This window comes from Carya illinoinensis, chromosome 11 (genome assembly GCF_018687715.1).
Source record: "Carya illinoinensis cultivar Pawnee chromosome 11, C.illinoinensisPawnee_v1, whole genome shotgun sequence".
NCBI lineage: Eukaryota > Viridiplantae > Streptophyta > Magnoliopsida > Fagales > Juglandaceae > Carya > Carya illinoinensis.
Genome location: NC_056762.1, coordinates 41,854,103 through 41,872,457, shown reverse-complemented (window position 1 = coordinate 41,872,457; position 18,355 = coordinate 41,854,103). Strand labels below are relative to the sequence as shown.

At 34.1% G+C, this 18,355-nt stretch overlaps 1 protein-coding gene across 1 annotated transcript; it reads right to left on the bottom strand.

Annotated features, from left to right (window-relative positions):
* Positions 1–469: 469 nt before the first annotated feature.
* LOC122280337 (transcription factor MYB41-like) lies at positions 470–2,840 on the bottom strand. Its single transcript, XM_043091186.1, has 3 exons — positions 2,562–2,840; positions 2,223–2,352; positions 470–1,558 (listed from the first exon to the last, which is right to left on the bottom strand). Exons 1-3 carry the CDS (start codon positions 2,692–2,694, stop codon positions 697–699), a joined length of 1,125 nt encoding a protein of 374 aa, XP_042947120.1. The 5' UTR covers positions 2,695–2,840; the 3' UTR covers positions 470–696.
* Between the last annotated feature and the right edge of the window lie 15,515 nt (positions 2,841–18,355).

The window sequence follows — 18,355 nt, the reverse complement described above, 5'->3', positions numbered from 1 at the left end:
CAGAACATAAATATATAATCCTGCATTGATGATTAAATTATCAAACATATATATAGTAGAGTAATGGAAATATATTAATTTAATTATTTAATTTATGTTTTAATAGTCTCTTTACGATAATCCGATTACTCTTCCTTAATTATTCGATCCAGTCAATAAATATAATTATCAATTGAAATGAGGATCGGGCGGAAGTTAGGGTTGAAAAACTCAAAATCTCAACTCTAATATCATGTTAGACACCAATTATTTTAAAGGACGTTTATCTTAAAATTATATAAGTTTCAAACTATTATTCTACCGCTTAAGTTGCAAAGGCAATCTTTGATACTGATGCTAATTTGTACGGTAAAGTTTCGCCCAAATGCATGCAACGTGAACCACGCACCTACGTGTTTAATATCTATATATATATGCATGGTTCTGCATTGAAAAGAAAGATGAAAGGAAGAAAAAATATATGAGCATATAAGACAAATTGAAATGACTTTATATATGAAACTCCAAGGATCGATGGAGAAAGAATGCATCATTAGTATCGTATGTTGAAGCTGTCGTGCAGATTACAACTAAAATCCCAACAAAATCTGAACGTTAAACATGCATTAGAAGCAGAGTAAATATATGAAAATGTGATCAGCTTGATCATGCAGTTGCAAAGTGCATGAGCTTGAAGTACCATGTAAACCTGTTGTCTTACATACGCAGTCCACTGGCATTTAAGCTATTTGGTATATTATACATCAAAGAATTGCTGCAGTAACTATCCCTCTCATATTCAGTGCTGCTGCAGATGGCATAGGTGGTAGTAGCCGATGAATTTAAGGGAGTGGAACTAGATGAAGGTGTTGTTATGAATGAGTCAAAACTGAAATCCGGTATCTGCTCGATATTTGAGTGTAAAACATGGTTTTCTGAGTTAGGGTCAATGGAGTCAAACTCTGGAAAATTAGGAATAGCACCCATAACTAAATGATCAGGACGCTCTCCAATATTTGGCCACAAATTTGGTGGAGAGTTTTGGGAGCTAAAATAAGCAAGGTTTGGCGAGAGATGCTCCATTTTGGCTCGTGTGAGCTGGGGTACTTCGCTTTGAAATGGAGCACTTAGAGTGCTTGATGCTGGACAGTGTTGAATTTCTTGAATTGGTCCGCTGTGGAGCTGGTTTGCTTGTCCAGAGTAAATTGCGCTCGGCTGAATTGGTTGGGAGGACTGGAACTGATGATTTCCAACTAGGGTATTGTCAAATTGGTTTTGCTGGAGATATTGACAAGTATTGTCCGAGGTTTTGCGTTGGGATGACAAGAAAGCTGTAACTAGATTTTGGATATTTGAGTTCACAAAAGGTCCGATCCCAAGCAAACTGGGTAGACTGAGTTGAGATGAGTGGTAGAGAGATGAGCTCAGAATCGAGGAGAGGTCGAGAAGATCAAGGCGTGGGGTATGAGTAACTGGATCGATTCCCATTCTCGCCAGCTTCTTTCTGATGTGGGTGTTCCAATAGTTCTTTATCTCGTTATCCGTTCTTCCCGGCAATTGGGCAGCAATGGCGGACCACCTTAGATAGAGCACCAGAGAAACGTTAATTAGAAAACATGGAAGAACACGATTATTGGATGAAAATTACAAGAACCAAGGAAAATACAAAAGTTTTAAATTTGTAACCTAAACCATAATTAAGTTTTATTTTACGCTTTCAAGTTAAGATTCGACCATCAAAACGAACAGTATAATTATACCCTAATTTAAAATTCCAAGAAAGTAAACTTATTTCCTTTAAAAAAATTAAAAAAAAAATAAAGAATAAAGAAAGTCATAAACGAAACATATATATTTGAGCGCACTAAAACTTTAAATACTTGCCACGAGTTCTAGCCTGTGACATCGTTGACCAGCTTGCACACATGGAAGTCCAAGAGGTAGGTATTTTTATTTTTGACTAATACTCGAGTGATAATTGATAGATTATATAAAAATAATCTTAGAACTGATTATCACGTAATTTGTCAAATTATAAAATTATTTTTTATTATAAAATAGATCTAATAAATTATATAAAACACGTCAATTTGAAATTAATTTTATAATTTTTGTGGTATTCTTTATTTTTTAATAAGCATTTATCGATTGCATAGTGCTTATAATAAGTAAAGGATAAGAAAAATGAGCGTGGAAACACAAAAACCTTGTTGAAATTAAAGGGAGCGAATGAATTTACTCACTTGTTTCCCAAAACACAGTGCAGTTGAATTATGGTCTCTTCTTCTTCAAATGAAAACCTCCCTCTCTTGATGTCAGGTCTCAAATAGTTTGTCCAGCGAAGCCGGCAACTCTTTCCACACCTTTTTAGACCTGATACATAAATGACAAACAAAAAACCCACCATTTTATCATCGTAAACTGAAAGAAGCAATAATTCAGCCATGAAACCAACAGATGGACTTAAAAGCAGAAGAAAGCTACAAATTAAACAACTGGGAATCAAATTATCTTTTCACGTTCAACAATATTATTCATGAATTAATTTCTAATAAAAATGGAGAATTCAGTATTATTTGCACCTGCATTCTTGGGAAGGATTCGCCATCTACCCTGCCCATGCTTCTGAATATAATCAATCAGTTTCTGATCTTCTTCTGCAGTCCATGGGCCTTTCTTCAGTCCATCTTTGTCACAACAAGGAGGTTTTCCCATTGTACCTTCACAAAAGTTTGTGATAAATACGTACACAGATCTAAGAGTGTGTTTCCGTACTCTATATTTGGAGAGAGACACGGAGGAAGCTAAGAGATTATGAGGCTATGAGCTCTAACTGGAAAATAAGTGTTGCTGTAGGTAACCTGTGTTGCCTATATATAAATACTAAAGGTAAGGTGAGGTAAGAAAAGTCAATGGGATTCGGTACCAGCTTTTTTTAGCTTCAAGAGACGTGTCTTGTTCTGTGGAAAAAATTACAGGCGCAGTCACGATGTCTTATCTCACTTTCTCTGCCTCTCATCTAAATTATATTTAAATGCCAAGAAAGTTCTACTCTCGTAATCAGTGAGATCAGAGAAGAAGAACATTTTTGACCTTAAGGTAATTAACGCAAATATGGTAATTAACCATCGTAAATTATCATTTATGTGTATCATGATGTGGAAATATGTTATTGGCTGTAGTGGCAAAACATTGAAACCCGTATGGCATGCACTAGGCAGCAGATGTTAGCTCCTCATCTGGTTTGCCTCTATTCTTCTGCACCGGGTCCGTCTGTCTCAGTTTGTAGAACAGTGGATGGCATACTGAAAACGTTGTTGCTATTTGCTGTCACCAAAATCAAATCGTTTCGACGCGATGTACCCTTTTTTTTTTTTGGGTATTAGCTGGCACCAACAGTATTTCGCCACGTGAGTAACCGACTGACGTCTCCGTAGACCTCGTAACAGGAACCTCTGGCGTCGACCATACCACGCATGCATGCATGGAATCCACAACCCCCCAAGCAGGTAAGTTGCGTGCACTATGCAGGGGCGGCCCGCTTATCCTCTTGGCTCTTCATTTTGATTATCTTAACTTGCTATGTTTAAATAAAAGAAAAATATAATTGTAAATATAATTATATATTAATCTTGTTGAACTCAAGATTTCAAGTTTCATGTGATTATAAATCTACACATGGATTTTGATGATAACAAATGAATTCAAAGAATAAAGAAGTCTCAAGCTCAAGTTGTCTACACAATGGAGTCAAGCACATCAAGGAAACAAGCATGAGCAAGAAGGGAACAAGTTCACATTAAAATTATAGAGTAATGTTGTAAATCTCTTCAAAATTCGAAATTAGGATTAATGCTCAAAATTAATATTTTATCATAAAGCATTAAAATACATTTTCCACATGTGCATGAATATTTTTGAAAATTAAATTTGAAAATTTTGAAAGATGATTGATTGTCATCTTTTGCATGTGCATGCCTTGATTAAAGGGTTGAACTTTGAAAATATTAAAGATGATTGATTGTCATCTTTCACATGTGCATGTTTTATTTGAATATTTTCAAAAGTGATTGATGCTTTTTTAGACTTATACAAAAAGTAAAAGATTAGGTTTGAATTTTTTTGAAAATGAAAGTGTGCTCATTTTGTCATATGCCAAAAGTAAAAGATTAGGTTTGATTTTTTTGAAAAAGTGAATGATGTTGTCTTTGACAATTGAGAAAGAAGAACCTTTTATTTGAATTCTTTGAAAAAGTGAATGATGTTGTCTTTGACAATTGAAAAAGAAGAACCTTTTATTTGAATTTTTTGAAAAAGTGAATGATGTTGTCTTTGACATGTGAATCTTTTTAAATTTGAATATGAAGTCTCATATGCCTATAAATAGATCATTTGAGAGCTTCACATTCACAACACCAAGAGCATACAACATTCATTCAAAGCTTTCATTCTCTCTTCTCTAAACATTGAGCCTTAATCCTTGTTCATTTTGAGAGATATAGCTTGCGCTGTATTGTTTTTATTTCACTCGTTGAGGAGTGTTTTCTGATAACCTACCCACTATCAGCTTTTGTATCAGAAAAAGGGTGTGTATAACCCTTGTGTGTGTAGAAAGTATTCTACACAGGGAATAGTTGAATCACCACGTGTAAGGTGATTGCAAGTGTAGAGGGTGTTCTACACGGATCCTTTGTAGCGGTGTTGTTCAAAGGTGTAATAGGTTTCTATCTCCACCTGAAGGAGGTTGAATAGTGAATTTGGGAATCCTCAAGGGGTAGCTTGAGGCGAGGACGTAGGCAGTGGGGCCGAACCTCGTTAACATACTGAGTTTGCTTCTCTCTTACCCTTACTCCTTATATTTATTGTTATTTCATATTTTGTTTATATTTTATATTATATATTTGATTTATAATTGTTAATTTTTTTTAATACAACTCAATTCACCCCCCCTCTTGTGTTAGTCATCTGGGCAACAATTGGTATCAGAGCTAAGAGCTCTATTATAAGATTAACTATCTTTTGAGTTAAGATCTTATGGCTAACATTGCAGCTTCATTTGGTGAAGGTCAATCTAGTAGTCGGCCTCCACTCTTTTGTGGAGATAATTACTCATTCTGGAAAGTTAGAATGAGAATATTTCTTCAAGCTCAAGGTAGAGAAATATGGAAATGTATTGTAAATGGACCTTATATTCCAACAAAAGTGGTTGGTGGAGTAAAGGTCAAAAAGGAAGAAGAAGAGTTTGATCGTGAAGACGATAGACTTTATACTTTAAATTTAACTGCTATGAATTTATTATATAATGCTCTTAATGGAAATGAGTTTAATAGAATAATGAATTGCGCTACGGCAAAGGAAATTTGGGATAACTTGGAAGTAACTTATGAAGGAACTTCGCAAGTCAAGGAATCAAAAATTTATATTCTTACTCATGAATATGAAATGTTTAAGATGAATGATGATGAATCTATTTCTAGTATGCACACTCGTTTTACTAACATCATAAACAGCTTGACAGCTCTTGGCAAAGTTTATTCCAAGGTAGAGATAGTAAGAAAAATTCTCAACTCTTTACCAAAACGTTGGGAATCAAAAGTTACAGCGATTCTTGAAGCTAGAGACCTCAAGAAGCTCGAAGTCAATGAACTCATCGGGTCACTTATCACCCATGAGTACACATTGAAAAGAGGAGAAGAAGAAGGAAAGCCAAAGAAGAGTTTAGCACTTAAAGCTGTTCCTCATGAAAGTGAAAGTGATGAAGATGAGGAAAATGACGATAAAGATGAAGAAGTTGCGATGATAACAAGAAGAATTCAGAGGTTCTTGAAGAAAAATAGAACTCCTCCGAGGAAATCTTTCAAAAAGTTTTCCAAGAAAGATTCAGGTAAAAACGACACTTTAATTTGTTATAAATGCAATAAACCTGGTCATATCAAGCCAGATTGTCCTCTGCTAAAGAAAGATCGAAACAAGGGCAAGAAAGCAATGAAAGCTACATGGGATGATGATTCAAGTAGCTCAGATAGTGAAGCAAGCAATGAAGAATCAGCAAATCTTTGTCTTATGGCTAAAGATGACATTGAGGTAACAAATCTTGATAATATTGAAAATCCTTCATATGAAGAATTGCAAAATGTTTTAGAAGAGATTTATGAGGAATTTGAAAAATTGGGTATCAAGTATACTGCTTTGAAAAAGAAAAATTCTTCTTTAACAAACGAAATTGAAATTTTAAGAAAAGAAAGTATCATTTTGAAAGATGAAAATCTTGAATTGAATAAGAAGAAAACCGATTTAGAAAATATTGTTGAAAACTTTACGAATGGAAAAAGAAATTTTGAAAAACTTCTTGGTAGTCAAAGATGTGTTTTTGACAAGGCAGGTTTGGGATATATGCCAAAACAAAAATACAAACCTTATAAAAATTTCTTTGATAATCATTCTACCTCAAAGACTAATATTCAAAATTCTTTTCATAAAAATAATTTTGTCAAAAAAGGATATTATTATAATCATTCAAGTTTTTCATATATGTCACATGCTATTTGTAATTTTTGTAATAGAAATGGTCATAATTATCATACTTGTCCTATTAGAAGAAATCATACAATGACTATTAGGGTCATATGGGTACCTAAAAATCTTGTTTCTTCTAATACTAATAAATAAAGGACCCAAAGAACTTGGGTACCAAGAAAAATCATTTTAATTGTTTTTATAGGTATGCATGAAGTCATCCACAAGCAAAAATAAGTGGTTTTTAGATAGTGGATGTTCAAGACACATGACGGGAGACAAGACTAAGTTCTTTGATCTTAGATCTAAAGAAGAAGGACACGTGACATTTGGAGACAACTCGAAAGGGAAGATCGTGGGAATAGGTAAAATTGGTAATGAATCTTCTCTCATAATTGAAGATGTTCTACTTGTTGAAGGTTTAAAACATAATCTTTTGAGCATAAGTCAATTATGTGATAAAGGATTTACAGTTACTTTTAAAATGGATAAATGCATTATTTTGAATGATCATGATTGTAATATTTGTTTTATTGCTTTTAGAAACAATAATGTTTATACAATTGATTTTGAAGAAATTACCTCACAAGATGCTATTTGCTTGTCAGCTCAAAATGAAACTAGTTGGTTATGGCATAGAAGATTAGGTCATGCCAACATGGAACTTATTTCCAAACTTTCAAAAAATGATCTTGTGAGAGGTTTACCAAAAACATATTTTCTTAAAGACAAAATTTGTGATGCATGTCAATTTGGTAAACAAACAAAAACTTCTTTTAAAACTAAGAAACATATTTCCACTACTAGACCATTGCAACTGATACACATGGATCTTTTTGGACCAAATAGAGTTGCAAGTCTAGGAGGAAAATATTATGCATTTGTTATTGTTGATGATTTCTCTAGATATACTTGGGTCATCTTTCTTGCTCATAAAGATGAGGCACATAATGCCTTTACCAAGTTATGCAAGAGAATTCAAAATGAAAAGGGCTATACTATTTCAAGTATCCGAAGTGATAGGGGAAAAGAATTTGTTAATAAAAATATTGAAACATTTTGTGATGAAAACGGTTTTATTCATAATTTTTCTGCTCCTCGAACTCCTCAACAAAATGGGGTAGTAGAGAGGAAAAATAGATCTCTTCAAGAGATGGCAAGAACAATGCTCAATGAGAACAACTTGCTTAGTTATTTTTGGGCCGAAGCGGTAAGTACTGCATGTTATGTTATAAATAGAGTTATGTTAAGGTCTAAATTAGATAAAACCCCCTATGAGCTTTGGAATGAGAAAAAGCCCAACATTGGTTACTTTCATGTATTTGGATGCAAATGTTTTATTTTGAATGACAGAGATAATTTAGGCAAGTTTGATGCAAAATCTGATGAAGGTATTTTTCTCGGGTATTCTACTAATAGTAAAGCTTATAGAGTATTCAACAAAAAGACTTTAACTGTACAAGAATCTATGCATGTAGTATTTGATGAATCTAATTCTCCACTCTCCAAGAAATCTATTGATGAAGAAATAGAAGGTATAAATAACACAGAAAGTCTCAATCTCAACAAAGAGAAAGCAATAGAGGAAGTTCAACATGGAGCCATCAGGAAAGATCATCAAAATTTAATACAAGATGCAACCAAACAGTGGAAATTTGTGAAAGATCATCCAGTGGAACAAATTTTGGGAGAACCTTCACAAGGTGTAAGTACTCGATCATCTCTTAGAAATATTTGTAATCATACTGCTTTTCTATCTCAAATTGAACCCAAAAATATTGATGACGCACTTCTTGATGAATCTTGGATTCTAGCTATGCAAGAAGAGTTGAATCAATTTGAAAGAAATGATGTTTGGACACTTGTTCCTAGACCCAAAAATTATACTATTATTGGAACAAAATGGGTTTTTAGAAACAAGAAAGATGAGTCTGGAGTCATTACTAGAAATAAGGCTCGACTTGTAGCCCAAGGTTTTAATCAAGAAGAAGGAATCGATTATGATGAGACATATGCACCTGTCGCAAGATTAGAAGCTATTCGAATGCTACTTGCATATGCTTGTTATAAAGATTTCAAACTTTTTCAAATGGATGTTAAAAGTGCTTTCTTAAATGGTTTTATAAATGAAGAGGTATATGTTGAGCAACCTCCAGGTTTTGAAAATCATATTTCCCCAAATCATGTTTTCAAACTCACAAAAGCACTATATGGACTTAAACAAGCTCCTAGAGCTTGGTACGAGAGACTCAGTGGTTTCTTGATTGAAAAAGGTTTTTCAAGAGGAAAAATCGACACAACTCTTTTCATTAAATATGAAAATGATGATATTCTTTTGATTCAGATTTATGTTGATGATATAATATTCGGTGCTACTAATGAAAATATGTGTCAAGTTTTTGCTAAGACTATGCAGGAAGAATTTGAGATGAGCATGATGGGTGAACTTACATTCTTTCTCGGATTGCAAATTAAGCAAGCAAAAAGTGGGACATTCATCAATCAATCAAAATATATTAAGGAATTACTGAAGAAGTTTGGGATGGAAAATGCTAAGGAAATTGGAACACCAATGAGCCCATCAACTAAACTTGATAAAGATGAATCCGGTAAGCCAGTTGACTCGAAGATATATCGAGGTATGATTGGTAGCTTATTATATTTAACAGCCAGTAGACCAGATATTATGTTTAGTGTGTGCTTATGTGCACGTTTTCAATCATCTCCAAAAGAATCACATTTAATTGCAGTTAAGCGCATTCTTAGATATCTTAGTGGTACAATTAACCTAGGGTTATGGTACCCTAAGCACACATCTTTCGATTTAATCAGCTACACAGATGCAGATTATGCTGGCTGTAAAATAGATCGAAAAAGCACTAGTGGAGCATGTCATTTCTTAGGTCATGCATTAGTTTCCTGGTTTAGTAAAAAACAAAATTCTGTTGCACTATCTACTGCTGAGGCAGAATATGTTGCTGCGGGTAGTTGTTGTGCTCAAGTTCTCTACATGAAGCAACAACTTGAAGATTTTAAACTCATGTATAATCACATTCCAATCAAATGTGATAATACAAGTGCTATAAATCTTTCAAAGAACCCAATACAACATTCTAGAACTAAGCATATTGAAATAAGGTATCATTTTCTTCGAGATCATGTGCAAAAAGGTGATATAATGTTAGAGTTCACAAACACACACGATCAGTTAGCAGATATTTTCACAAAACCTTTACCAGAAGATAGATTATGTATGATCAGAAGAGAAATAGGTATGATGCATGCTATGAATATCTCTTAAAAGATAGACCAGAGTCAATAAAAATAGAGATAGATTTTTTTTAATACTTTTACATAAATTTGAGATTCTTAGCCTCATGTTTGAGACGCTCATTCTCTTCATACAATATCATGTCATTCTTATTCATGGGAACCGGCAAGCGGAATGAAGAATCTAATAAAGATTTCAACTGTTTATTCTTCTGCCGAATGATTCCTTCCCTTGTGTGAGACTCTTGAACAATTTGTTGAAGTACAACAATTTGTTCTTTGAGCTTTTCAACTTCGTGATTTTTGGCTTGTAGCCGCTGAGAAAAAGCCACAATAGAGGAAGAGTAGCGAGTCCCAAGACTCACCAAGTCATAAATAGCATCAGAATCTGACTTATTAGTCAGATTATTATTTTCTTGCTGCAACATGGCACCAATGGTAGCTGCAGAAAGAACAGGAGGTTGAGATGCAGAATGCCTCATGGATGGATCTAGAGAAATGTTAGAAGAATGAGCCATTGAGAAAAGAATAGAAGGCTTAAAACGAGAATGCTGAAGGAATGCAGATGAGTTATAGAGATGAGATGAAAACTTGATGCGGATTAGATGAACTTCAGGACTGATTTTATAGAGATAGCATAAAGAATAAGACAAACTATTTTCTCTTCAAATCTTATTTAGTCAAAAGAAATACAAGATATGCTGGACACACATTGTCAAAAGTTTTCTTACTAAGCCAGCGAGATTAACAGTAGATTGTCCCTATTTTTCTAGTAAACGATGAACCTCTGCTGTTATCTGCCGATGTTGACCTTGTATCTGAACCCTTTCTCGTTCCAGCTCTTCTATTCGTGGTTGCAGATCATGTCGTAACTCAGATATTTGCATGTTAAGATGATCAATCTCACTCACCCTCGCCATTAACCTTCGAGACATGATCGTAACAGAGGCAGCATATTGATTACTGAGCATTCTTGATTCTGCAATAATCTCAGAATCAGCCTTACTAGAAAAACGGTTCACTGCTCCTATCATGGTATTGACGGCCTCAGGAGAGAAGATTGATGATTGATGCGTCAAGGGTTCCTGATTCAAGTCTGGAACATTAGTGGAAGAGAATTGCTCAGCCATTCTATCGTTGTGGAAAAACAGAACTCAGGTCAAGAAGTGATTATTTTTTTGGCATCCGATAGATGAAAATGATCATTTTTTTATAGAAACTCGGAGCCTTCAATCCCGTTTGTCAACAACATCAGGCGATTGTTTAAATCTTCAGCCGTATTAAATTCATAGAGTTAGGCCTCGAGGCTTTGCAGCACTTGTCGGGTCACGGACGGCTCCATTTTTCAACTATCTACAGTGACTATTAAACGCATCGTTTTCTTCAGTCCATTTTCTTGTTGCGGATCCTTTTTAATGATGCCAAAAGGGGGAGAAGTGTTATACTAGAACATTAACATTGTTTAAATTGCTAAACTTGTTATATATGCTTGGAATTATATTTATACTTTTGCTTGAAAAACTAACGCATATTTTCAGGGGGAGCTTAAGTATTAATATAAGTTTCAAGTTCTATCAAATATTTGTCATCATCAAAAAGGGGGAGATTGTTGAACTCAAGATTTCAAGTTTCATGTGATTATAAATCTACACATGGATTTTGATGATAACAAATGAATTCAAAGAATAAAGAAGTCTCAAGCTCAAGTTGTCTACACAATGGAGTCAAGCACATCAAGGAAACAAGCATGAGCAAGAAGGGAACAAGTTCACATTAAAATTATAGAGTAATGTTGTAAATCTCTTCAAAATTCGAAATTAGGATTAATGCTCAAAATTAATATTTTATCATAAAGCATTAAAATACATTTTCCACATGTGCATGAATATTTTTGAAAATTAAATTTGAAAATTTTGAAAGATGATTGATTGTCATCTTTTGCATGTGCATGCCTTGATTAAAGGGTTGAACTTTGAAAATATTAAAGATGATTGATTGTCATCTTTCACATGTGCATGTTTTATTTGAATATTTTCAAAAGTGATTGATGCTTTTTTAGACTTATACAAAAAGTAAAAGATTAGGTTTGAATTTTTTTGAAAATGAAAGTGTGCTCATTTTGTCATATGCCAAAAGTAAAAGATTAGGTTTGATTTTTTTGAAAAAGTGAATGATGTTGTCTTTGACAATTGAGAAAGAAGAACCTTTTATTTGAATTCTTTGAAAAAGTGAATGATGTTGTCTTTGACAATTGAAAAAGAAGAACCTTTTATTTGAATTTTTTGAAAAAGTGAATGATGTTGTCTTTGACATGTGAATCTTTTTAAATTTGAATATGAAGTCTCATATGCCTATAAATAGATCATTTGAGAGCTTCACATTCACAACACCAAGAGCATACAACATTCATTCAAAGCTTTCATTCTCTCTTCTCTAAACATTGAGCCTTAATCCTTGTTCATTTTGAGAGATATAGCTTGCGCTGTATTGTTTTTATTTCACTCGTTGAGGAGTGTTTTCTGATAACCTACCCACTATCAGCTTTTGTATCAGAAAAAGGGTGTGTATAACCCTTGTGTGTGTAGAAAGTATTCTACACAGGGAATAGTTGAATCACCACGTGTAAGGTGATTGCAAGTGTAGAGGGTGTTCTACACGGATCCTTTGTAGCGGTGTTGTTCAAAGGTGTAATAGGTTTCTATCTCCACCTGAAGGAGGTTGAATAGTGAATTTGGGAATCCTCAAGGGGTAGCTTGAGGCGAGGACGTAGGCAGTGGGGCCGAACCTCGTTAACATACTGAGTTTGCTTCTCTCTTACCCTTACTCCTTATATTTATTGTTATTTCATATTTTGTTTATATTTTATATTATATATTTGATTTATAATTGTTAATTTTTTTTAATACAACTCAATTCACCCCCCCTCTTGTGTTAGTCATCTGGGCAACAAATCTATATATTAATATAATGTGATTGATTAAAAAGTAAATTTTATTAAAAATAATGTTAATTTAAATTTTAAATATGAATAAATTAATATTAATATACAGATTAATGTGCGACTATACTTGTATATAGTAAAATTCTTAAATAAAATCTAGCGACCGAGAGTATACTTTCTTTTACCAAGCGTTGTTTCTTCTTTTTTTCCCTGTTTTTTTATCTTCGGAGGAATATACAAGAGCATGCTGTTGAGTACTGTGGAGTCTGGTCCACACCGCTCGAGCGGAGTCATTGGCCGCTCGAGCGAAATCAGGCAAAGTCGAACGCTCGATGTCAGCTCGACAGTGAGCTCGAGCAGGAGGAGTTCGCTCGAGCGGAGGCATTGGCCGCTCGAGCGAAATCAGGCAGAGTCGAACGCTCGACGTCAGCTCGACAGTGAGCTCGAGCGGGATGCGGAAGGGAAGTTCGCTCGAGCGAACATGCGTTTTAGGGATTCCGCCGTTTGAACTATATATATGATTTTTGCCTCTTTTGTCTGTAACAGAGCAGCTACGAAAACACTGTGGATGAACAGTGTTGTGACCCATCTTGTAGTGTGATTCCTCAATAATAAAATCCTCTGCAGCTCCCGTGGACGTAGGCAATTTGCCGAACCACGTATATCTTGTGTCGTGTGTGATTGCGTGTGTGATCGTTTTTCTCATTCGGTGTTATTTCAATTCATTGTCATCGTTTTTCACAACACATGCCCCAGTCAATTATGGCCACAAAATTCATTGTTTTTTTGTTCCATTACGAAATCTTAAATTATTTTAGAAAAAAGAAGAAGAAAAGAAATCAATCCAGGACCCCAATCCAACTCAATGGTTTCCCATATATATATATATATATATAGGCTACCGATCATACTTTGATCGAAACCTAACCGAACACTACATGCATGCTAGCTAGTCCTCCCTACATATGGCACGATGCTGATTGTAGGATTTCGTCACAATGTGCATTAAGCCAATCCTATATTGATTTCTTGATAAAGATATGCTGAAAATATATATAATATGCACCAATAATCCCTGCATTTTTCAATGGTGGCCGGAGAGCTTTCATTTTCTCAAGCATGAGTTTTGTTCATTTTACATCTTTCATTTTCTTAAGCATGATTTTTGTTCTTTTTACATCTTTCATTTTCTTGAGCATCTTTTGTTCTTTTCACATCCCAATGATCGTGACTACAAAGTGCAAGGTTTTTTGGTCCATTACGAAACCCATAATTCCAGTCAAAGATTATAAATAATTAAATTCAATCAAGGACCCGGGCCAATCCAACCCAGTGGTTTCCATCATGCTGATCCCTACTTATAGCGTGATGCTTATTGAAGGCTTTCATCATATCTACCTGCATTAATTAATTACGAGGCCTATTGCACTTGATGATCATAAAGATATGCATGCAACAAATTAAGACTTGCATCAACAATCTCTGAATTTTTCAAAAGTGGAGAGCTAACATTTTCTTAAGCATCCATCTTTTTTCATGTTAATGACTTCATGTACTATATAATATTGAAGGAAGGTTTGTATTAATATATGATCTACATGCTAATGACTGGTTATTATATAAAATTTTTTTATAATTATTACATTAATTATTAATAACTAGTTCTATAAAACAATATCATTAATTACTTCTCATATGTGTTATTATTATGTAATATATCATTAAGTTCAAATTACAAATTAATTAATTAATACATCCAATTAAATTATATGCCTTTCACTAAATGTTTTATATTATTTTTGCACATCACGCATGACGGATGCAATATTAATATTTCTACGACTAATAATTATAGAGGCTGGGCTAGCTTCACATGATAGTCTTATTATAACCTGTACAAGTCATTAGGTTCCCATTTAATCATGGCATGTTAGCGTGAAGAAACCATAGTTCATCCTATGCATTGGATCGGTACGTAAAGGGTTTTGTCATAAATTTTCATTCGGAGATATTAATACAGATCGAGAATGAAAGATCCATGCCAGGAGTAATAAAACATCTCTTCTTGGCGTATATGGGATTGATTTGGACAGAGTTGTCGACGAGTCTTGCACTGCTAGCTAGTACTCTAGTATTAGTGACTTCAGGGCAAAGAAAAGGAATGGCTAGGATTGGCAGGAGGCGGCTTTCATCTTATAAATTAATCATAGTGACCGATGTCCATAGTTATCCGAATTCCCCCCCACCACTAAAAATGCATGCCATACTATAAATTTTTCATTAGAATGGATGGGACATGAAAGGAACCTTGAGACAACTATCTACCATGCACATGACTGACAAATCTATGACCATCGAAGTCATCTATCAGTCCTTTCCATTAATTCTTGTTTTTGACCACGCTCCTCTGAGTGCAATAATTTCCATGGTTGCTTTTGACCACTGTATCTAAAGTTTTACGCAATTTCCCTGTTCAAATTGAACAAAAAATGCAGAGCATCCACTAAAGATTGTAGACTGCTGATCATGAATTGAAGAAACTCGAGGAGAAGTTTATAAGCATGAGAAACAAGAACAAGAGTTGAAAGAGACCGCGAGAGTACTCATGTTTTTTTTTATTATACTTAACTGAATTTTATTGACGGTTGGTTGAATTGTGCAGGTTACAATTACTATCTTGTATCCGTATAAATTAAGCCCTGTAAACTAAAGACCGTTAAATTAGTTACAAGAAGTAGAACTGTCAGCTATGAATACCAAGTGATCTACCTGCCTAGCTAACTCCAGTCTTTTTTATATGTTATATATGCTAACTTGGCTGCATAATGACTGTCCAAAATGAGCTGTCCAAGTGATCTATCCAATGTACTTCTAATAGAAGGAAGTCTTAACGGAAAGGATAGAGCTTCGACGATCAGATGGTCTTTCCGGACATTTATACTTATAATTACTGTATATAATTACTGTATTTAACTTTTGAATTGCACAGATACATGCAGGTATTTAACAAATCCTAGCCAGATCAGATCATGCAGAGTTGTTATAATAATCATGTAATATCGGTGTATTAATAAAAGTTCAATGCTAGTACGGTTTGCTAGCTATATTTGCCCAATCATAATTATTTGAAAATTAACTCTACCTATCATCCCAGACTCAACATAGCACATGATGACCACACCTCTTGTAATTTTTTTCCAATTTTCTCTTAACAAGTATGTGGTATATAGATAATAAGTAGAATAATTCAATTAGTTTAGTAAGAATAAAATAAAATAAAAATTGAGTTTTGCTAGCTACTCATCATCTTCACACACTATACTTATTTTTATTTATTTATTTATTTTAATTTTGGTTTTATTCTTTCTATACTCATCATGATCCATATACTATGTAGTTAGTAAGAGAAAAAAAAATTAAAAATTTAATATAATGTATAATGTGAGAATAATGAGTAAAATTTTTCTTTTTATTAAGCATCAATATTTCTTACTTTTTTACATCACATCAAAATTATTAGAATTTTTTTTTTTTTTTTACAGCTATTTGATTTCTCATCAATAATTGATACTTGAAGTGATATATGATAGAATAGAATTTTTTTTATATAATTTTATTTTTTTCAAAACTTTTGTTTCTAACATGATTATATATTAGAAAAGGATAAGATTACTATTATTTTATTACTTATTTACTACTTATTTTGTATTTAATTTTTTTTAATTTTTAATTTTACTTAATGGTTAAGTAAGTGACTATTAGTAAAATTATATATTTTTTAAAATTTTTCTTAATGTCTAAGGATGTTAAAAAAATACTTAACAGAAAATGATAAAAAAATAAAAAAATGTAATACCTTATAAGTAATAAATGGATATTGATAAAGTAGTAAGTCTATCACTACTCTTATATATATATATATATATTTATATATATATATCATCATGAGAGCCATATATACAGCCTAACACCCAAAAAAAAGCTCATCAAAAAAATTTGCTCATCTTCATGCACAGACATCATGATCTCATGTTATCTTAATGAATTAGTTTCTTAAAATTAACCTGCCTATCTGTAACTGATCTTTTGAATAAACTAAAAGCCGAGGCAAACACCAGTACTACGACTTGGTCAAGTGCCCAATGACAAGATCATCATATCAGGTTTCTTTCGTATCTACTGTAGTAGCCATTAACGCTTCTTTCATAGTACTGTAGTACCCATTACCTACCAATCATTTCCAGGCCCTATCACACTCTTCTTCCTGCAGGTTCCCATTATCTTTTCCATCACTATTTTACAGATTTTTCACTATTAGATGATTTCTCGTCAACAAAAGTTTGGGAGAAGTTTGGAACATTTCATGGAACGCAATATGGTCGTGATCGATGGAGATGTCACCCATATATATAGATCCTGCATATCATCTTTGGCTCTTGCCATCTGTCAGTTCTTTTGTCTTTTTGGCCAGCTCGACATGTCTCTTCCCTAAGAGACATGTGAATCTGGATTTTTGCTGAACCTTTAGTGGCTTCTTTATAGCTAGGATTGCTATATCGACATCTGCTCGCCAGCAGTTCTCATCCCTTTTACAGACAATTTTGACCATCAACATCTACAGCGCAATGAATTGGTCAAGCGATTTGTTTTTGGCGATGTATGCGGTGCTCGTAATGCATCTCTTCTGTAAATTAAGCTGAATTTAGTTATTTTCATGCATGTGTAAATATTATGCTGGTAGGCTGACATTGACTGCCTTTTCCGCACCGTACTCGTATCTGCATGTTGCAAAGACACGAGAAATAGATACACACAAAATGACATGACAGACACATTCTAAGACACATTCTTGCCAATTAACGAATGTCAACCTTTACAGCTAGTTTTAGAAGTTTTCAAGAGCATATGGAACCTCATTAGAGTAAAAAATGGAAGTTTTTGGGTTCACAAACTAATTGTCTAGGCATGGAGGATAGAAGGCCGGTACAACTGGCCTCAACAAAATGCCTTTCTAGAAAGATTCTTACATGCTTCAACCATGAAAAAAATGTCATTTCATTACTTGAGGAAAGAATTTGGATGCACTTTCTGTTGGGTTTTGGTACTTCTCATTTCAAAGTTCTAAGATGTCCAATTGTCATATCAGATTATGGGCTTCTTCTTCTTCTTCTCCTTTTTTTCTTTTTTTTCTTTTTTTGGCTGCAAAATATTCACTCTTGAAACTAACTCGAGTTATGGGGCTAGAAATGATCAATCACGAAACTGTCACTGTTAGCAAGAACATATATAATCTAGAGGTGGACAATTGGACATATCCCTTCTGAATCTCTGACCAGATCATCTTAGTTTTGTGGGTTGTGAGGGGATGGGTTAGGCCCAACAGCTCAGTCCAAAGCCTCTAAGTAACCTCGAGCCCAAATGAATAAAGGGAGGCTATGGCAGCTCAGGGCTAGGCCCAACGAATGAGATATTAAGAGGCTAGGGAGGGAAAGACCGGGCTTGTCCTAGCGACCCCCCCTCCCCCCTTTTTTAGTCCCATGAGAGGGGACCCAGGTCGTGGGTTGTAGTTGACTAAGAGGCCTTTCACAAACTCAAGCTACTCAAAGCCATTACAAGAATTGGAGTTTGACAGGTCACATCGAGCGAGAA